This window comes from Cherax quadricarinatus, chromosome 83 (genome assembly GCF_038502225.1).
Source record: "Cherax quadricarinatus isolate ZL_2023a chromosome 83, ASM3850222v1, whole genome shotgun sequence".
NCBI lineage: Eukaryota > Metazoa > Arthropoda > Malacostraca > Decapoda > Parastacidae > Cherax > Cherax quadricarinatus.
Genome location: NC_091374.1, coordinates 1,966,756 through 1,982,376, shown reverse-complemented (window position 1 = coordinate 1,982,376; position 15,621 = coordinate 1,966,756). Strand labels below are relative to the sequence as shown.

General features: G+C 45.2%; 1 protein-coding gene across 8 annotated transcripts in view; it reads left to right on the top strand.

The window, feature by feature from the left end:
* Positions 1-15,621, top strand: part of sli (slit guidance ligand) — a 659,016-nt gene that overhangs the window by 524,292 nt on the left and 119,103 nt on the right. For 7 of the 8 annotated variants that reach the window (XM_070102675.1, XM_070102671.1, XM_070102670.1 and 4 more), the window contains one exon: positions 9,782-9,853. The exons of the other annotated variant lie outside the window; for it this stretch is intronic. In XM_070102675.1, the coding sequence (XP_069958776.1) occupies positions 9,782-9,853 (72 nt within the window). The remainder of the gene's footprint in view (positions 1-9,781; positions 9,854-15,621) is intronic. 8 annotated transcript variants of the gene reach the window in all.

Here is a 15,621-nt window from a genome sequence, read left to right as displayed (position 1 = left end):
TTGTCACTGCTTCACCTGTGTCCAGAGAGTGTTGTCACTGCTTCACCTGTGTCCAGAGAGTGTTGTCACTGCTTCACCTGTGTCCAGAGTGTTGTCACTGCTTCACCTGTGTCCAGAGAGTGTTGTCATTACTTCACCTGTGTCCAGAGAGTGTTGTCACTGCTTCAGCTGTGTCCAGAGTGTTGTCACTGCTTCAGCTGTGTCCAGAGTGTTGTCACTGCTTCAGTTGTGTCCAGAGAGTGTTGTCACTGCTTTAGATGTGTCCAGAGAGTGTTGTCACTGCTTCACCTGTGTCCAGAGAGTGTTGTCACTGCTTCACCTGTGTCCAGAGAGTGTTGTCACTGCTTCACCTGTGTCCAGAGAGTGTTGTCACTGCTTCAGCTGCGTCCAGAGTGTTGTCACTGCTTCACCTGTGTCCAGAGAGTGTTGTCACTGCTTCACCTGTGTCCAGAGAGTGTTGTCACTGCTTCACCTGTGTCCAGAGAGTGTTGTCACTGCTTCACCTGTGTCCAGAGAGTGTTGTCACTGCTTCACCTGTGTCCAGAGAGTGTTGTCACTGCTTCACCTGTGTCCAGAGAGTGTTGTCACTGATTCAGCTGTGTCCAGAGTGTTGTCACTGCTTCACCTGTGTCCAGAGAGTGTTGTCACTGCTTCAGCTGCGTCCAGAGAGTGTTGTCACTGCTTCACCTGTGTCCAGAGAATGTTGTCACTGCTTCACCTGTGTCCAGAGTGTTGTCACTGCTTCACCTGTGTCCAGAGTGTTGTCACTGCTTCAGCTGCGTCCAGAGAGTGTTGTCACTGCTTCACCTGTGTCCAGAGAATGTTGTCACTGCTTCACCTGTGTCCAGAGTGTTGTCACTGCTTCACCTGTGTCCAGAGAGTGTTGTCACTGATTCAGCTGTGTCCAGAGTGTTGTCACTGCTTCACCTGTGTCCAGAGTGTTGTCACTGCTTCAGCTGTGTCCAGAGAGTGTTGTCACTGATTCAGCTGTGTCCAGAGTGTTGTCACTGCTTCACCTGTGTCCAGAGTGTTGTCACTGCTTCACCTGTGTCCAGAGAGTGTTGTCACTGCTTCACCTGTGTCCAGAGTGTTGTCACTGCTTCACCTGTGTCCAGAGTGTTGTCACTGCTTCACCTGTGTCCAGAGAGTGTTGTCACTGCTTCAGCTGTGTCCAGAGAGTGTTGTCACTGCTTCAGCTGTGTCCAGAGAGTGTTGTCACTGCTTCACCTGTGTCCAGAGAGTGTTGTCACTGCTTCACCTGTGTCCAGAGAGTGTTGTCACTGCTTCAGCTGTGTCCAGAGAGTGTTGTCACTGCTTCAGCTGTGTCCAGAGAGTGTTGTCACTGCTTCAGCTGTGTCCAGAGAGTGTTGTCACTGCTTCAGCTGTGTCCAGAGAGTGTTGTCACTGCTTCAGCTGTGTCCAGAGAGTGTTGTCACTGCTTCACCTGTGTCAAGAGAGTGTTGTCACTGCTTCACCTGTGTCCAGAGTGTTGTCACTGCTTCACCTGTGTCCAGAGTGTTGTCACTGCTTCAGCTGTGTCCAGAGAGTGTTGTCACTGCTTCATCTGTGTCCAGAGAGTGTTGTCACTGCTTCACCTGTGTCCAGAGTGTTGTCACTGCTTCACCTGTGTCCAGAGTGTTGTCACTGATTCAGCTGTGTCCAGAGAGTGTTGTCATTACTTCACCTGTGTCCAGAGAGTGTTGTCACTGCTTTAGATGTGTCCAGAGAGTGTTGTCACTGCTTTAGATGTGTCCAGAGAGTGTTGTCACTGCTTCAGCTGTGTCCATAGAGTGTTGTCACTGCTTCAGCTGTGTCCAGAGTGTTGTCACTGCTTCAGCTGTGTCCAGAGAGTGTTGTCACTGCTTCAGCTGTGTCCAGAGAGTGTTGTCACTGCTTTAGATGTGTCCAGAGAGTGTTGTCACTGCTTTAGATGTGTCCAGAGAGTGTTGTCACTGCTTTAGATGTGTCCAGAGAGTGTTGCCACTGCTTCAGATGTGTCCAGAGAGTGTTGTCACTGCTTTAGATGTGTCCAGAGAGTGTTGTCACTGCTTCAGCTGTGTCCATAGAGTGCTGTCACTGCTTCAGCTGTGTCCAGAGTGTTGTCACTGCTTCAGCTGTGTCCAGAGAGTGTTGTCATTGCTTCAGCTGTGTCCAGAGAGTGTTGCCACTGCTTCAGCTATGTCCAGAGAGTGTTGTCACTGCTTTAGATGTGTCCAGAGAGTGTTGTCACTGCTTCAGATGTGTCCAGAGAGTGTTGTCACTGCTGCTGTGTCCAGAGAATGTTGTCACTGCTTCAGCTGTGTCCAGAGAGTGTTGTCACTGCTTCAGATGTGTCTAGAGAGTGTTGTCACTGCTTCAGCTGTGTCCAGAGTGTTGTTACTGCTTCAGCTGTGCCCAGAGAGCGTTGTCACTGCTTCAGATGTGTCTAGAGAGCGTTGTCACTGCTTCAGCTGTGTCCAGAGAGTGTTGTCACTGCTTCAGCTGTGTCCAGAGAGTGTTGTCACTGCTTCAGCTGTGTCCAGAGAGTGTTGTCACTGCTTCAGCTGTGTCCGGAGAGTGTTGTCACTGCTTTAGGTGTGTCCAGAGAGTGTTGTCACTGCTTCACCTGTGTCCAGAGAGTGTTGTCACTGCTTCAGCTGTGTCCAGAGAGTGTTGTCACTGCTTCAGCTGTGTCCAGAGAGTGTTGTCACTGCTTTAGGTGTGTCCAGAGAGTGTTGTCACTGCTTTAGATGTGTCCAGAGAGTGTTGTCACTGCTTTAGATGTGTCCAGAGAGTTGTCACTGCTTCAGATGTGTCCAGAGAGTGTTGTCACTGCTTTAGATGTGTCCAGAGAGTGTTGTCACTGCTTTAGATGTGTCCAGAGAGTGTTGTCACTGCTTTAGATGTGTCCAGAGAGTGTTGTCACTGCTTTAGATGTGTCCAGAGAGTGTTGTCACTGCTTTAGATGTGTCCAGAGAGTGTTGTAACTGCTTTAGATGTGTCCAGAGAGTAGTCACTGCTTTAGATGTGTCCAGAGAGTGTTGTCACTGCTTCAGATGTGTCCAAAGAGTGTTGTCACTGCTGCTGTGTCCAGAGAATGTTGTCACTGCTTCAGCTGTGTCCAGAGAGTGTTGTCACTTCTTCAGATGTGTCCAGAGAGTGTTGTCACTGCTTCAGATGTGTCCAGAGAGTGTTGTCACTGCTGTCACTGCTCCAACTGTGTCCAGAGTGTTGTCACTGCTTCAGCTGTGTCCAGAGAGTGTTGTCACTTCTTCAGATGTGTCCAGAGAGTGTTGTCACTTCTTCAGATGTGTCCAGAGAGTGTTGTCACTGCTTCAGCTGTGTCCAGAGAGTGTTGTCACTGCATCAGCTATGTCCAGAGAGTGTTGTCACTGCATCAGCTATGTCCAGAGATTGTTGTCACTGCTTCAGCTGTGTCCAGAGAGTGTTGTCACTGCTTCAGCTGTGTCCAGAGAGTGTTGTCACTGCTTCAGCTGTGTCCAGAGAGTGTTGTCACTGCTTTAGATGTGTCCAGAGAGTGTTGTCACTGCTTCAGCTGTGTCCAGAGAGTGTTGTCACTGCTTCAGCTGTGTCCAGAGAGTGTTGTCACTGCTTCAGCTGTGTCCAGAGAGTGTTGTCACTGCTTTAGGTGTGTCCAGAGAGTGTTGTCACTGCTTTAGATGTGTCCAGAGAGTGTTGTCACTGCTTTAGATGTGTCCAGAGAGTGTGTTCAGAGAGTTGTCACTGCTTCAGATGTGTCCAGAGAGTGTTGTCACTGCTTTAGATGTGTCCAGAGAGTGTTGTCACTGCTTTAGATGTGTCCAGAGAGTGTTGTCACTGCTTTAGATGTGTCCAGAGAGTGTTGTCACTGCTTTAGATGTGTCCAGAGAGTGTTGTCACTGCTTTAGATGTGTCCAGAGAGTGTTGTAACTGCTTTAGATGTGTCCAGAGAGTAGTCACTGCTTTAGATGTGTCCAGAGAGTGTTGTCACTGCTTCAGATGTGTCCAGAGAGTGTTGTCACTGTTTCAGCTGTGTCCAGAGAGTGTTGTCACTGCTTCAGCTGTGTCCAGAGAATGTTGTCACTGCTTCAGCTGTGTCCAGAGAGTGTTGTCACTTCTTCAGATGTGTCCAGAGAGTGTTGTCACTGCTGTCACTGCTCCAACTGTGTCCAGAGTGTTGTCACTGCATCAGATGTGTCCAGAGAGTGTTGTCACTGCTCCAGCTGTGTCCAGAGAGTGTTGTCACTGCTTCAGCTGTGTCCAGAGAGTGTTGTCACTGCTTCAGCTGTGTCCAGAGAGTGTTGTCACTGCATCAGCTATGTCCAGAGAGTGTTGTCACTGCATCAGCTATGTCCAGAGAGTGTTGTCACTGCTTCAGCTGTGTCCAGAGTGTTGCCACTGTCGTGTTGCAAGTCTCACATCTGCCGTGTTGCAAGCCTCGTCTCTGCCGTGTTGCAAGCCTCACATCTGCCGTGTTGCAAGCCGCACATCTGCATAGTTGCAAGCCTCACGTCTGCCATGTTGCAAGCCTCACATCTGCCATGTTGCAAGCCTCACTTCTGCATTGTTGCAAGCCTCACATCTAGCCTCGTCTCTGCCGTGTTGCAAGCTTCGCATCTACCGTGTTGCAAGCCTCACATCTTCAGTGTTGCAAGCCTCACATCTGCAGTGTTGCAAGCTTCACATCTGCAGTGTTTCAAGCTTCACATCTAGCCTCGTCTCTGCCGTGCTGCAAGCTTCGCATCTACCGTGTTGCAAGCCTCACATCTACCGTGTTGCAAGCCTCACATCTACCGTGTTGCAAGCCTCACATCTGCCGTGTTGCAAGCCTCACATCTACCGTGTTGCAAGCCTCACATCTACCGTGTTGCAAGCCTCACATCTGCCGTGTTGCAAGCCTCACATCTGCCGTGTTGCAAGCCTCACATCTGCAGTGTTTCAAGCTTCACATCTAGCCTCGTCTCTGTCGTGTTGCAAGCCTCACATCTACCGTGTTGCAAGCCTCACATCTACCGTGTTGCAAGCCTCACATCTACCGTGTTGCAAGCCTCACATCTACCGTGTTGCAAGCCTCACATCTGCCGTGTTGCAAGCCTCGTCTCTGCCGTATTGCAGGCCTCACCTCTCTTCCTTTGCGCATTTTTATTTGTTGCAGTAATTGCACAGTGCAGCCGTGGCTATGCATGTAACAGCAGTTTTAATGACAGCGTCTGTGGCTGCTGTGGGCTGGTGTGGGCTGGTGTGGTGGGCGGTGGGCGGGTGTGGTGGGCGGGTGTGGTGGGCGGATGTGGTGGGCGGATGTGGTGGCCAAGAGCTGTATGTTGGGATAATATTTTTGAGTGTCTTAGCGTCCTTCCCACAGGGAGTGGATACCAACACAGGTATCGGGGTGGTTATTGGAAGCGTTCTGGCCACTGTTAATAATAGCCTGGTTGATCAGGCAGGCAGCAGCGTGGAAGCCTGGTGCAGGGCCCAGCTCCGAGAGCAGGAAAACTCTCGAGGCCGGTCAAAGGTATATCAGAGATAATGATGCTGCTCTCGAGTTAGACCACCTTCAGAGTGCTGGCACTCTACTTCCCACATCCACCCCACCTTCAGAGTTCTGGCACTCTACTTCCCACATCCACCCCACCTTCAGAGTGCTGGCACTCTACTTCCCACATCCACCCCACCTTCAGAGTTCTGGCACTCTACTTCCCACATCCACCCCACCTTCAGAGTTCTGGCACTCTACTTCCCACATCCACCCCACCTTCAGAGTGCTGGCACTCTACTTCCCACATCCACCCCACCTTCAGAGTTCTGGCACTCTACTTCCCACATCCACCCCACCTTCAGAGTTCTGGCACTCTACTTCTACTTCTACTTCTCACATCCACCCCACCTTCAGAGTTCTGGCACTCTACTTCCCACATCCACCCCACCATCAGAGTGCTGGCACTCTACTTCTACTTCTACTTCTCACATCCACCCCACCTTCAGAGTGCTGGCACTCTACTTCCCACATCCACCCCACCTTCAGAGTGCTGGCACTCTACTTCCCACATCCACCCCACCTTCAGAGTGCTGGCACTCTACTTCCCACATCCACCCCACCTTCAGAGTGCTGGCACTCTACTTCTCACATCCACCCCACCTTCAGAGTGCTGGCACTCTACTTCCCACATCCACCCCACCTTCAGAGTGCTGGCACTCTACTTCCCACATCCACCCCACCTTCAGAGTGCTGGCACTCTACTTCCCACATCCACCCCACCTTCAGAGTGCTGGCACTCTACTTCCCACATCCACCCCACCTTCAGAGTGCTGGCACTCTACTTCTCACATCCACCCCACCTTCAGAGTGCTGGCACTCTACTTCTCACATCCACCCCACCTTCAGAGTGCTGGCACTCTACTTCTAACATCCACCCCACCTTCAGAGTGCTGGCACTCTACTTCTCACATCCACCCCACCTTCAGAGTGCTGGCACTCTACTTCTCACATCCACCCCACCTTCAGAGTGCTGGCACTCTACTTCTCACATCCACCCCACCTTCAGAGTGCTGGCACTCTACTTCTCACATCCACCCCACCTTCAGAGTGCTGGCACTCTACTTCCCACATCCACCCCACCTTCAGAGTGCTGGCACTCTACTTCCCACATCCACCCCACCTTCAGAGTGCTGGCACTCTACTTCCCACATCCACCCCACCTTCAGAGTGCTGGCACTCTACTTCCCACATCCACCCCACCTTCAGAGTGCTGGCACTCTACTTCTCACATCCACCCCACCTTCAGAGTGCTGGCACTCTACTTCTCACATCCACCCCACCTTCAGAGTGCTGGCACTCTACTTCACACATTCACCCCACCTTCAGAGTGCTGGCACTCTACTTCCCACATCCACCCCATCTTCAGAGTGCTGGCACTCTACTTCCCACATCCACCCCTCTTTCAGAGTGCAGGCAAGGCACCATTGTTACCACTATACTGGTGTTGAATATGAGAGACGGTATGGGACCTGGGTTCCTCTATGGGAAAGGTTGGTAGTTGTGGGAAGATAATTCAACGTTGACAGAGATGGAAGGTACCAGCCAACTCCCTCATGGTACCCAGGCAAGGTAGATGACGGACAGGATAACGCCAGCTTGGATTAAGTGGGCAGGAATAGGTCTGTAAGGTGAGGGAAAGTTGACAGGGGCAATGAAGAATAGGGAGGTAGGGGTAAGGGCTTCTTGGTTACCACAGTGCGCAGTTTCCAGACAAGGTACGATCGGGCTCTGCAGGCCAGAAATCAGCTAAACCTCTTAATAATACTGTAGCCAAGAGGCTGGCCCAGGAGCTCTGACACAACTAGGTGAGTCGTGATTGTATCTTCTGTACTAGACTTGAGTCAGTATAGTCACTGACTTTGTTGTTCTGTAATCTCAAGTTCGGTTCCCAGGTTGATAATTCAACCTCACCACTGTAGATAATACACAGAATGTGTCAACCTCGCCACTGTATATAATACACAGAATGTGTCAACCTCACCACTGTATATAATACACAAGAATGTGTCAACCTCATCACTGTAAATAATACACAGAATATGTCAACCTCACCACTGTATATAATACACAAGAATGTGTCAACCTCACCACTGTATATAATACACAAGAATGTGTCAACCTCACCACTGTATATAATACACAAGAATGTGTCAACCTCACCACTGTATATAATACACAAGAATGTGTCAACCTCACCACTGTAGATAATACACAAGAATGTGTCAACCTCACCACTGTAGATAATACACAAGAATGTGTCAACCTCACCACTGTAGATAATACACAAGAATGTGTCAACCTCACCACTGTATATAATACACAACAATGTGTCAACCTCACCACTGTAGATAATACACAAGAATGTGTCAACCTCACCACTGTAGATAATACACAAGAATGTGTCAACCTCACCACTGTATATAATACACAACAATGTGTCAACCTCACCACTGTAGATAATACACAAGAATGTGTCAACCTCACCACTGTAGATAATACACAAGAATGTGTCAACCTCACCACTGTAGATAATACACAAGAATGTGTCAACCTCACCACTGTAGATAATACACAAGAATGTGTCAACCTCACCACTGTATATAATACACAAGAATGTGTCAACCTCACCACTGTAGATAATACACAACAATGTGTCAACCTCACCACTGTAGATAATACACAACAATGTGTCAACCTCACCACTGTAGATAATACACAAGAATGTGTCAACCTCACCACTGTAGATAATACACAACAATGTGTCAACCTCACCACTGTAGATAATACACAAGAATGTGTCACTGGCTGTGGCTGCCATTCTCAATACCACACGTTATGAAAAAACTTTTTTCTTGTTAGCCCCGTCTGCTGGTGACTCTGGCTGATTCAGCAGCTGTGCTGGTGACTCTGGCTGATTCAGCAGCTGTTAGCTGCACCTCGCCCCCCAGGCTTCTCGTCTGGGCTTGTAAAATCGTATTTAAACTTACCTCAGCGTCTTAACCGCGTCTCTGAAGACCCCAGTTCATAACACAGTGTTACTCATCTCAGCTTTCCAACGTGAAGGAAGGGGGTCATGGAGTCAGAGGAGGGAGTCAGGTACTCAAGAGGTAAGTTAGGTACTCAGAGAGGTGAATCAGGTACTGAGAGTGGTTAGTCAGCTACTCGGATGGGGGAGTCAGGTACTCACAGAGGTGAATCAGGTACTCAGAGGGGGGAGTCAGCTACACAGGGGTAATCAGGTACTGATAGACCTAATACCTTCCTTCCCTGGGTTTCTGCCTCCACACGACGCCTATTGTCCCGCTGATACACTTAACGAGTCCCGGCTCACCTGCACCACGCCACCTGTACTCACCTACTTGTGTTTTCAGGGATTGATTCATAGCTCCTGGCCCTGCCACTATACTATCAACCCCCATCATACCCACCCAAGCTGTGTATAGGGTTTTCCCTGCGCCATCTTTTGGTCTGTCTGGTGATCATCTGACTAAGACCCGCGTCAGGAAACACTTGTCCTGTTTCCTGACAAACTTTACCTAACCTAACCATCCTCACACTGAGTCAGTTTAGCCCAAACCGCTGCTTCTTGTCTTCTACGCTAACATCTTAATGTTTCACTACCTAAGTTGTGTCGTACTTGTAGAAATAATAATAATAATAATAATAATAATAATAATAATAATAATAATAATTATTATTATTATTATTATTATTATTATTATTATTATTATTTTAATCTCGTTATTCCACCAGTCATTCCTTCTTCTACACGCACCCACCCTTTTATACATACAAACTTGTGCACATCTTTTCATCACTTTCTAAGTCTAGCCAATACCTCCTCGACCTCCTTTATCGCAGGATTTGGTTTATATCCGCTTGGAGAGTCACAGTGTCCTCAATAGATGTCTCTCTCATGCAGATTCTGGCATCGTCAGCAAAGGATAATACCAGGTTATGATTTATGTCTCTGTCTGTGTCAGATATGAGGATGAGGAAGGGATGGGGGCCGAGTACCAACAGTCTGTGTGATCAGGCAGGTGGGGATGGTGATCTCAAGAGTCACTAAATTTTAGGGATTGATATTCATCATTCATCACTGTATAGTGAGTCACCATTACGGCCATCACTACCACTGTTGATCTATAGTTCCTTCACCATCACTACCACTGATCTGTTTCCCACCAGCACCACCACCACCACCATAACCACCACCATCACCACCACCACCACCACCACCACCACTGACCAGTGTCTCCCTCACAGGCGTCTGGAACAAAACCACATAACCGAAGTACCCAGCAGATCCTTCGCACCGTTCAGGAAGCTACGAAGAATGGCAGTACATTATATATCATATATCATATATATCTATATATATATATATATATATCTATATATCTATATATATATATATATATATATATATATATATATATATATATATATATATATATATATATATATATATATATATGCAAAACAACCACTCTGAAAGAATAGAGAAATTCCAAGCGCTTTCGTGACTACTCACATTATCAAGGAACTATGAAAGTGAAGCATCCAAGGAAGCTATATAAGGGGTCGGCCAGCACCTCACTATCAGATCCAACAACGGTTAAACACGTGACGCGCGGCGAGCCAACTTGGACAGGTCCTTTGCAAAACTCACCCCCAAGCTATTTATTTGTCCAGTGTATTATTAAATTCTACCCATATTCTATTAATTATAAATGGATCTAATTTATATAAACCAAAGGAAATATTCATATTATTGTCAAAACTGCTTTTTATGAAACAAGATTCAATTATATTCCTGTCGACCATGGACTTGCTTGATACTACTTTCTCAACTTTTTGAAAATCAATTGGATGGTTAAAATCTCTTACATGAATAAATAGAGCATTGGAATCTTGTCCAGTTCTAATGCTATATTTATGTTGTTTTAATCTTAGTTCGAGATTTTTACCAGTTTGACCGTAATAAACTTTATCGCAAATTTTACAAGGAATCTTATAGACACATCCATCAGCATTTTGGGGGGAATTCTTAATCAAAAGTTTTTTTACTGTATCAAGATTTTTGAATACAACTTTAATATTAAAAGTCTTAAGAAGAGAAGGCATATCAACCAAGTTTTCATGGTAAGGGAGAACCAACATATTTTTAGTTGAATAAGGCTGGTTGCCCTTTTTTGGATTATAAAAAGTGTTCCTAGCAACTTTAAAAGATTTATCAATTACATTTCTTGGGTATTTTAAATCATTATTGCATATATATATATATATATATATATATATATATATCTATATATATATATATATATATATATATATATATATATATATATATATATATATATATATATATATATATATATATATATATATTATAACTTTACGTTCATTAAGGACACTGAATCGTGTACGTAATTATATAATGGAGGAGAGAATGGTATGGTTGGAACAACTCCCAACTGAACCACACTTTGTAGGGGGGAATTTTTAGATACGTTTTCCGTCCAGCTTTGATCATTATCAGGTCAGACATGTGAGAAAATCGGGAGAAAACAGATGAAAAGCAGAAAGCAAGTCAGGTGGAGAGGAAGTGAGAAGAAGACAGGTCAGGTGAAGACAGTTCTTGAAAGCAAGGCAGGAAGAAAGTGAAAAGTCAGGTCTTATAACGGTACTTTAGAGAACAGATCAGGAGGAGGAGGAGGAGGTCAGGAAGGGGGGTGATAAGGCGAAGGTCAGGTCAGGTCATCTGTGTCCTCAAGATTGGAACAATTGATATGTTGGGAAGACAGACTATAAGTCTGTAGTAACAGTCATGTTAGGGAAGTTGTAATATAGCTGAATCAGGAAGATAGTGTCTGTGGTATGGTGTCTGTGAAGGCTGGTGGTGATGTGTACTTAGCTTGCAGTGGTGATGTGTACTTAGCTTTGCAGTGGTGATGTGTACTTAGCACCAGTGGTGATGTGTACTTAGCCCCAGTGGTGATGTGTACTTAGCTTGAGTGGTGACGTGTACTTAGCTCTGTGAAGACCTGTTTGTGTGCTCTCTGTGAATCTGAACCAGGATGCCCTCTCTTGAGCAGCTTTACCAGCAGCTGAGAGAAGAACTCAGAGTTGCTAAACTGGAGATACGGCGATTAACGGAGGAGAACAAGAGGATTCGTAGTAATCCTCCTGTTGTGAGTCCCCAGGTTAAGAGGGGAGCTTGGTCAGTGGTCGGGCAACATGGAACCAAGCTGAAGATTAAGAAAACGGTTGGAGAGGCAGAAACAACGAGAAACCAGAAGACTGCCGTGGAAACTTCCAACTCATTCTCGGTGCTACCTGACGAATGTGAGTGTTCTACTGGGAATGCCACAACGAGCACCAAGGAAGCATTGGCAGATGTGAGTGAGACATCCCTAGAAACCCCAACGAAGACCATCGAGAACGTCATGACGAATTCTACAAGTGGTGTAATGCTACCTGGCGAATTTGAGTCGACTACTCGGAGCATCACTACGGACGACGCCAAGGAAGGTAAAAACATTGTTGTTGTTGGGGATAGTCAGATTAGGTACATGGATAGGGCATTCTGTTTGAAGGATAGGAGTAGGAGGCAGAGAGTGTGTTTTCCTGGGGCTGGGATGAAGGATATTGTTAGCCGTCTGGATGACATCATGAGAGGTAATGGGAGCAATCCTATTATCTGTCTCAGTGCTGGAGGCAACGATGTTGGCAGACGTAGGAGTGAGGACCTGATTAGCAGGTATAGGTCAGCAATAGAGATAATTAGGAAGAAGGGTGGGAAACCTGTCATATGTGGCATTTTGCCAAGGAGAGGAGTTGGAAATGAATGGTTGTCCAGAGCAATTGGTGTCAATTGCTGGCTGGACAAATACTGTAAGGAAAATGCGGTAACATTCATTGACAACTGGGACCTCTTCTATGGCAGAAATGACATGTATGCCAGGGATGGGGTTCACTTGTCTAGGTGTGGGGTGGGAGCACTGGCCAACGCAGTGGAGGGAGCTGTTAGGTCTTTAAACTAGGAATAGTTAGTGGTATGGGTTTCTGCGGGAAAACTGTGAAGTCTCAGGGTAGTAATATGAGTACTAGGAGAACTAGTAATAGGCAAAATGAGGTGGATATCGGAAGGCCAGTGGCACTAATTGACAAGGACAGTAATAGGTTTAGTGGAATAACAGAAAGGAGCAGGAATGATAAAGAGAAAGGAGGGTCCTTAAGTATATATTACACAAATAGTCGCAGTGCTAGGAATAAGATGGACGAGTTGAGACTAGTTGCTAGTGCAGGTAACATAGATGTATTTGCCATTACTGAGACGTGGTTTAATTCAAAAAGTCGGGACATGCCTGCAGAATGTCACATTCAGGGTTTCATATTGTTCCAAGTAGATAGAAGTATCGGGAAGGGGGGTGGGGTGGCATTGTATGTCCGAGATCGCTTGAACTGTTGCATTAAAACGGGTATTAAGTCTGAAGTAACACATACAGAGTCTGTTTGGATAGAATTTTCAGAGGGGCATGAAAAATTAACTTTAGGTGTGATATACCGTCCCCCAAATTTAGATAGGGACCAGGGAAGACTACTATGGGAGGAAATTGTTAGGGCCACAAGGCACGATAATGTAGTAATTCTAGGAGACTTTAACTTTAGTCATATTGATTGGAATTTCTTGACTGGGAATTTAGAATCATACGACTTCTTAGAAGTAGTTCGGATTGTTTTCTGAAGCAGTTTGTGACAGAACCTACAAGGGGTAATAACCTGCTTGACTTAGTTCTGGCAAACAATGAATCCCTTGTTAATAATTTAGAAGTTTCAGAAGAACTGGGTGCTAGCGACCACAAATCAATTACATTTAGAATTGAATGGAAGTATGATAGTAGGGATAACTCAGTAACAGTCCCAGATTTTCGCTTAGCAGATTACGATGGGCTTAGAGAACACTTATCATCTGTTGACTGGGGTAACGAAGAGAGCTATCAATATGACAGTTTTCTGAACACAATACATGCTGCTCAAAGAACATTTATCCCTTATAAAGAAATTAGATCAAATAGAAATGACCCAAAATGGATGAATAATAGGCTGAAATATCTACTAGGGCATAAGAAAGGAATTTATAGGCGTATCAAAAGAGGCGAGGGTCATCTTATGAATCAGTATATTGACACTAAGAGGGACATTAAAAAGGGGATAAGAAAAGCTAAAAGGGACTATGAAATTAAAGTTGCTAGGGATTCTAAAACTAACCCAAAAAGTTTTTTCCAGGTATATAGAACAAAAGTCAGAGATAAGATAGGTCCCCTTAAAAATAACTATGGGCATCTTACTGACAAAGAGAATGAAATGTGCTCCATTTTAAATAATTATTTTCTCTCGGTTTTTACACAGGAAGACACTAGTAGTGTTCCGGTAATTAATTTTTATAGTGGGCCAGAAGAAGATAAATTATGTAACATCATAGTCACTAGTGAAATGGTTGTGAAGCAGATAGACTGACTGAAGCAAAATAAGTCACCGGGTCCTGATGAGGTTTTTTCAAGGGTTCTAAAGGAATGCAAAATGGAAGTCTGTGAACCATTAACTAATATTTTTAATTTATCTCTTCAAACAGGTGTAGTGTCTGATATGTGGAAGATGGCTATTCCTATTTTTAAAACAGGGGACAAGTCGTTACCGTCAAATTACCGCCCAATAAGCCTGACCTCAATTGTAGGCAAATTACTAGAGTCAATTATAGCTCAAATTATAAGAAGCCATCTCGATAAGCATAGCTTGATTAATGATACTCAGCATGGATTCACAAGAGGCCGGTCTTGTCTAACTAATTTATTAACTTTTTTCAGTAAAGCTTTTGAGGCTGTTGACCACGATAAAGAATTTGATATTATTTACTTAGATTTTAGTAAGGCATTTGATAGAGTTCCGCACCAAAGACTGTTGAAGAAAGTAGCAGCTCATGGCATTGGGGGAAGAGTGCTCTCGTGGATCGAATCATGGCTCACAGACAGGAAGCAGAGAGTATCCATAAATGGGGTTAAATCCGAGTGGGGATCAGTAACAAGTGGCGTTCCACAGGGATCAGTCTTGGGCCCGTTGTTGTTTATAATATATATCAATGATCTTGATGAAGGAATTGCTAGTGATATGAGCAAATTCGCCGATGACACGAAGATAGGTAGGATAATTGATTCAAACGTAGATGTTAGGGAACTTCAGGAGGATTTAGACAAACTCTACTCTTGGTCAGAAAAGTGGCAGATGCAGTTCAATGTAGATAAATGCAAGGTTCTGAAGCTCGGAAGTGTCCATAACCCTAGCACTTATAAGTTAAATAATGTAGAACTTAGCCATACAGATTGCGAAAAGGACTTGGGGGTTATGGTAAGCAGCAACCTTAAACCAAGACAGCAATGCCTAAGCGTACGTAATAAGGCAAATAGATTACTGGGATTTATATCAAGAAGTGTAAGCAACAGAAGTCCAGAGGTCATACTGCAGCTTTATACATCATTAGTAAGGCCTCACCTAGATTATGCAGCTCAATTCTGGTCTCCATATTACAGAATGGACATAAATTCGTTAGAAAACATTCAGCGTAGGATGACTAAATTAATACATAGCATTAGAAATCTTCCTTATGAAGAAAGATTGAAGACTCTTAAGTTACATTCACTTGTTAGACGAAGAATGAGGGGAGACCTGATCGAAGTGTATAAGTGGAAGATAGGTATTAATAAAGGGGATATTAACAAGGTCTTGAGGATATCTCTCCAAGAGAGAACCCGCAGTAATGGATTTAAATTAGATAAGTTTAGATTTAGAAAGGACATAGGAAAGTATTGGTTTGGAAATAGGGTAGTTGATGAGTGGAACAGTCTACCTAGTTGGGTTATTGAGGCTAGGACTTTGGGTAGTTTCAAATTTAGGTTGGATAAGTACATGAGTGGGAGGGGTTGGATTTGAGTGGGACTTGCACATCAGAGCTTATTTCTTGGGTAGCATTGAAAATTGGGTTGGTCAAATGTTTGTTAGTGGGATGAATTGTAAAGGACCTGCCTAGTATGGGCGAACAGGCCTGC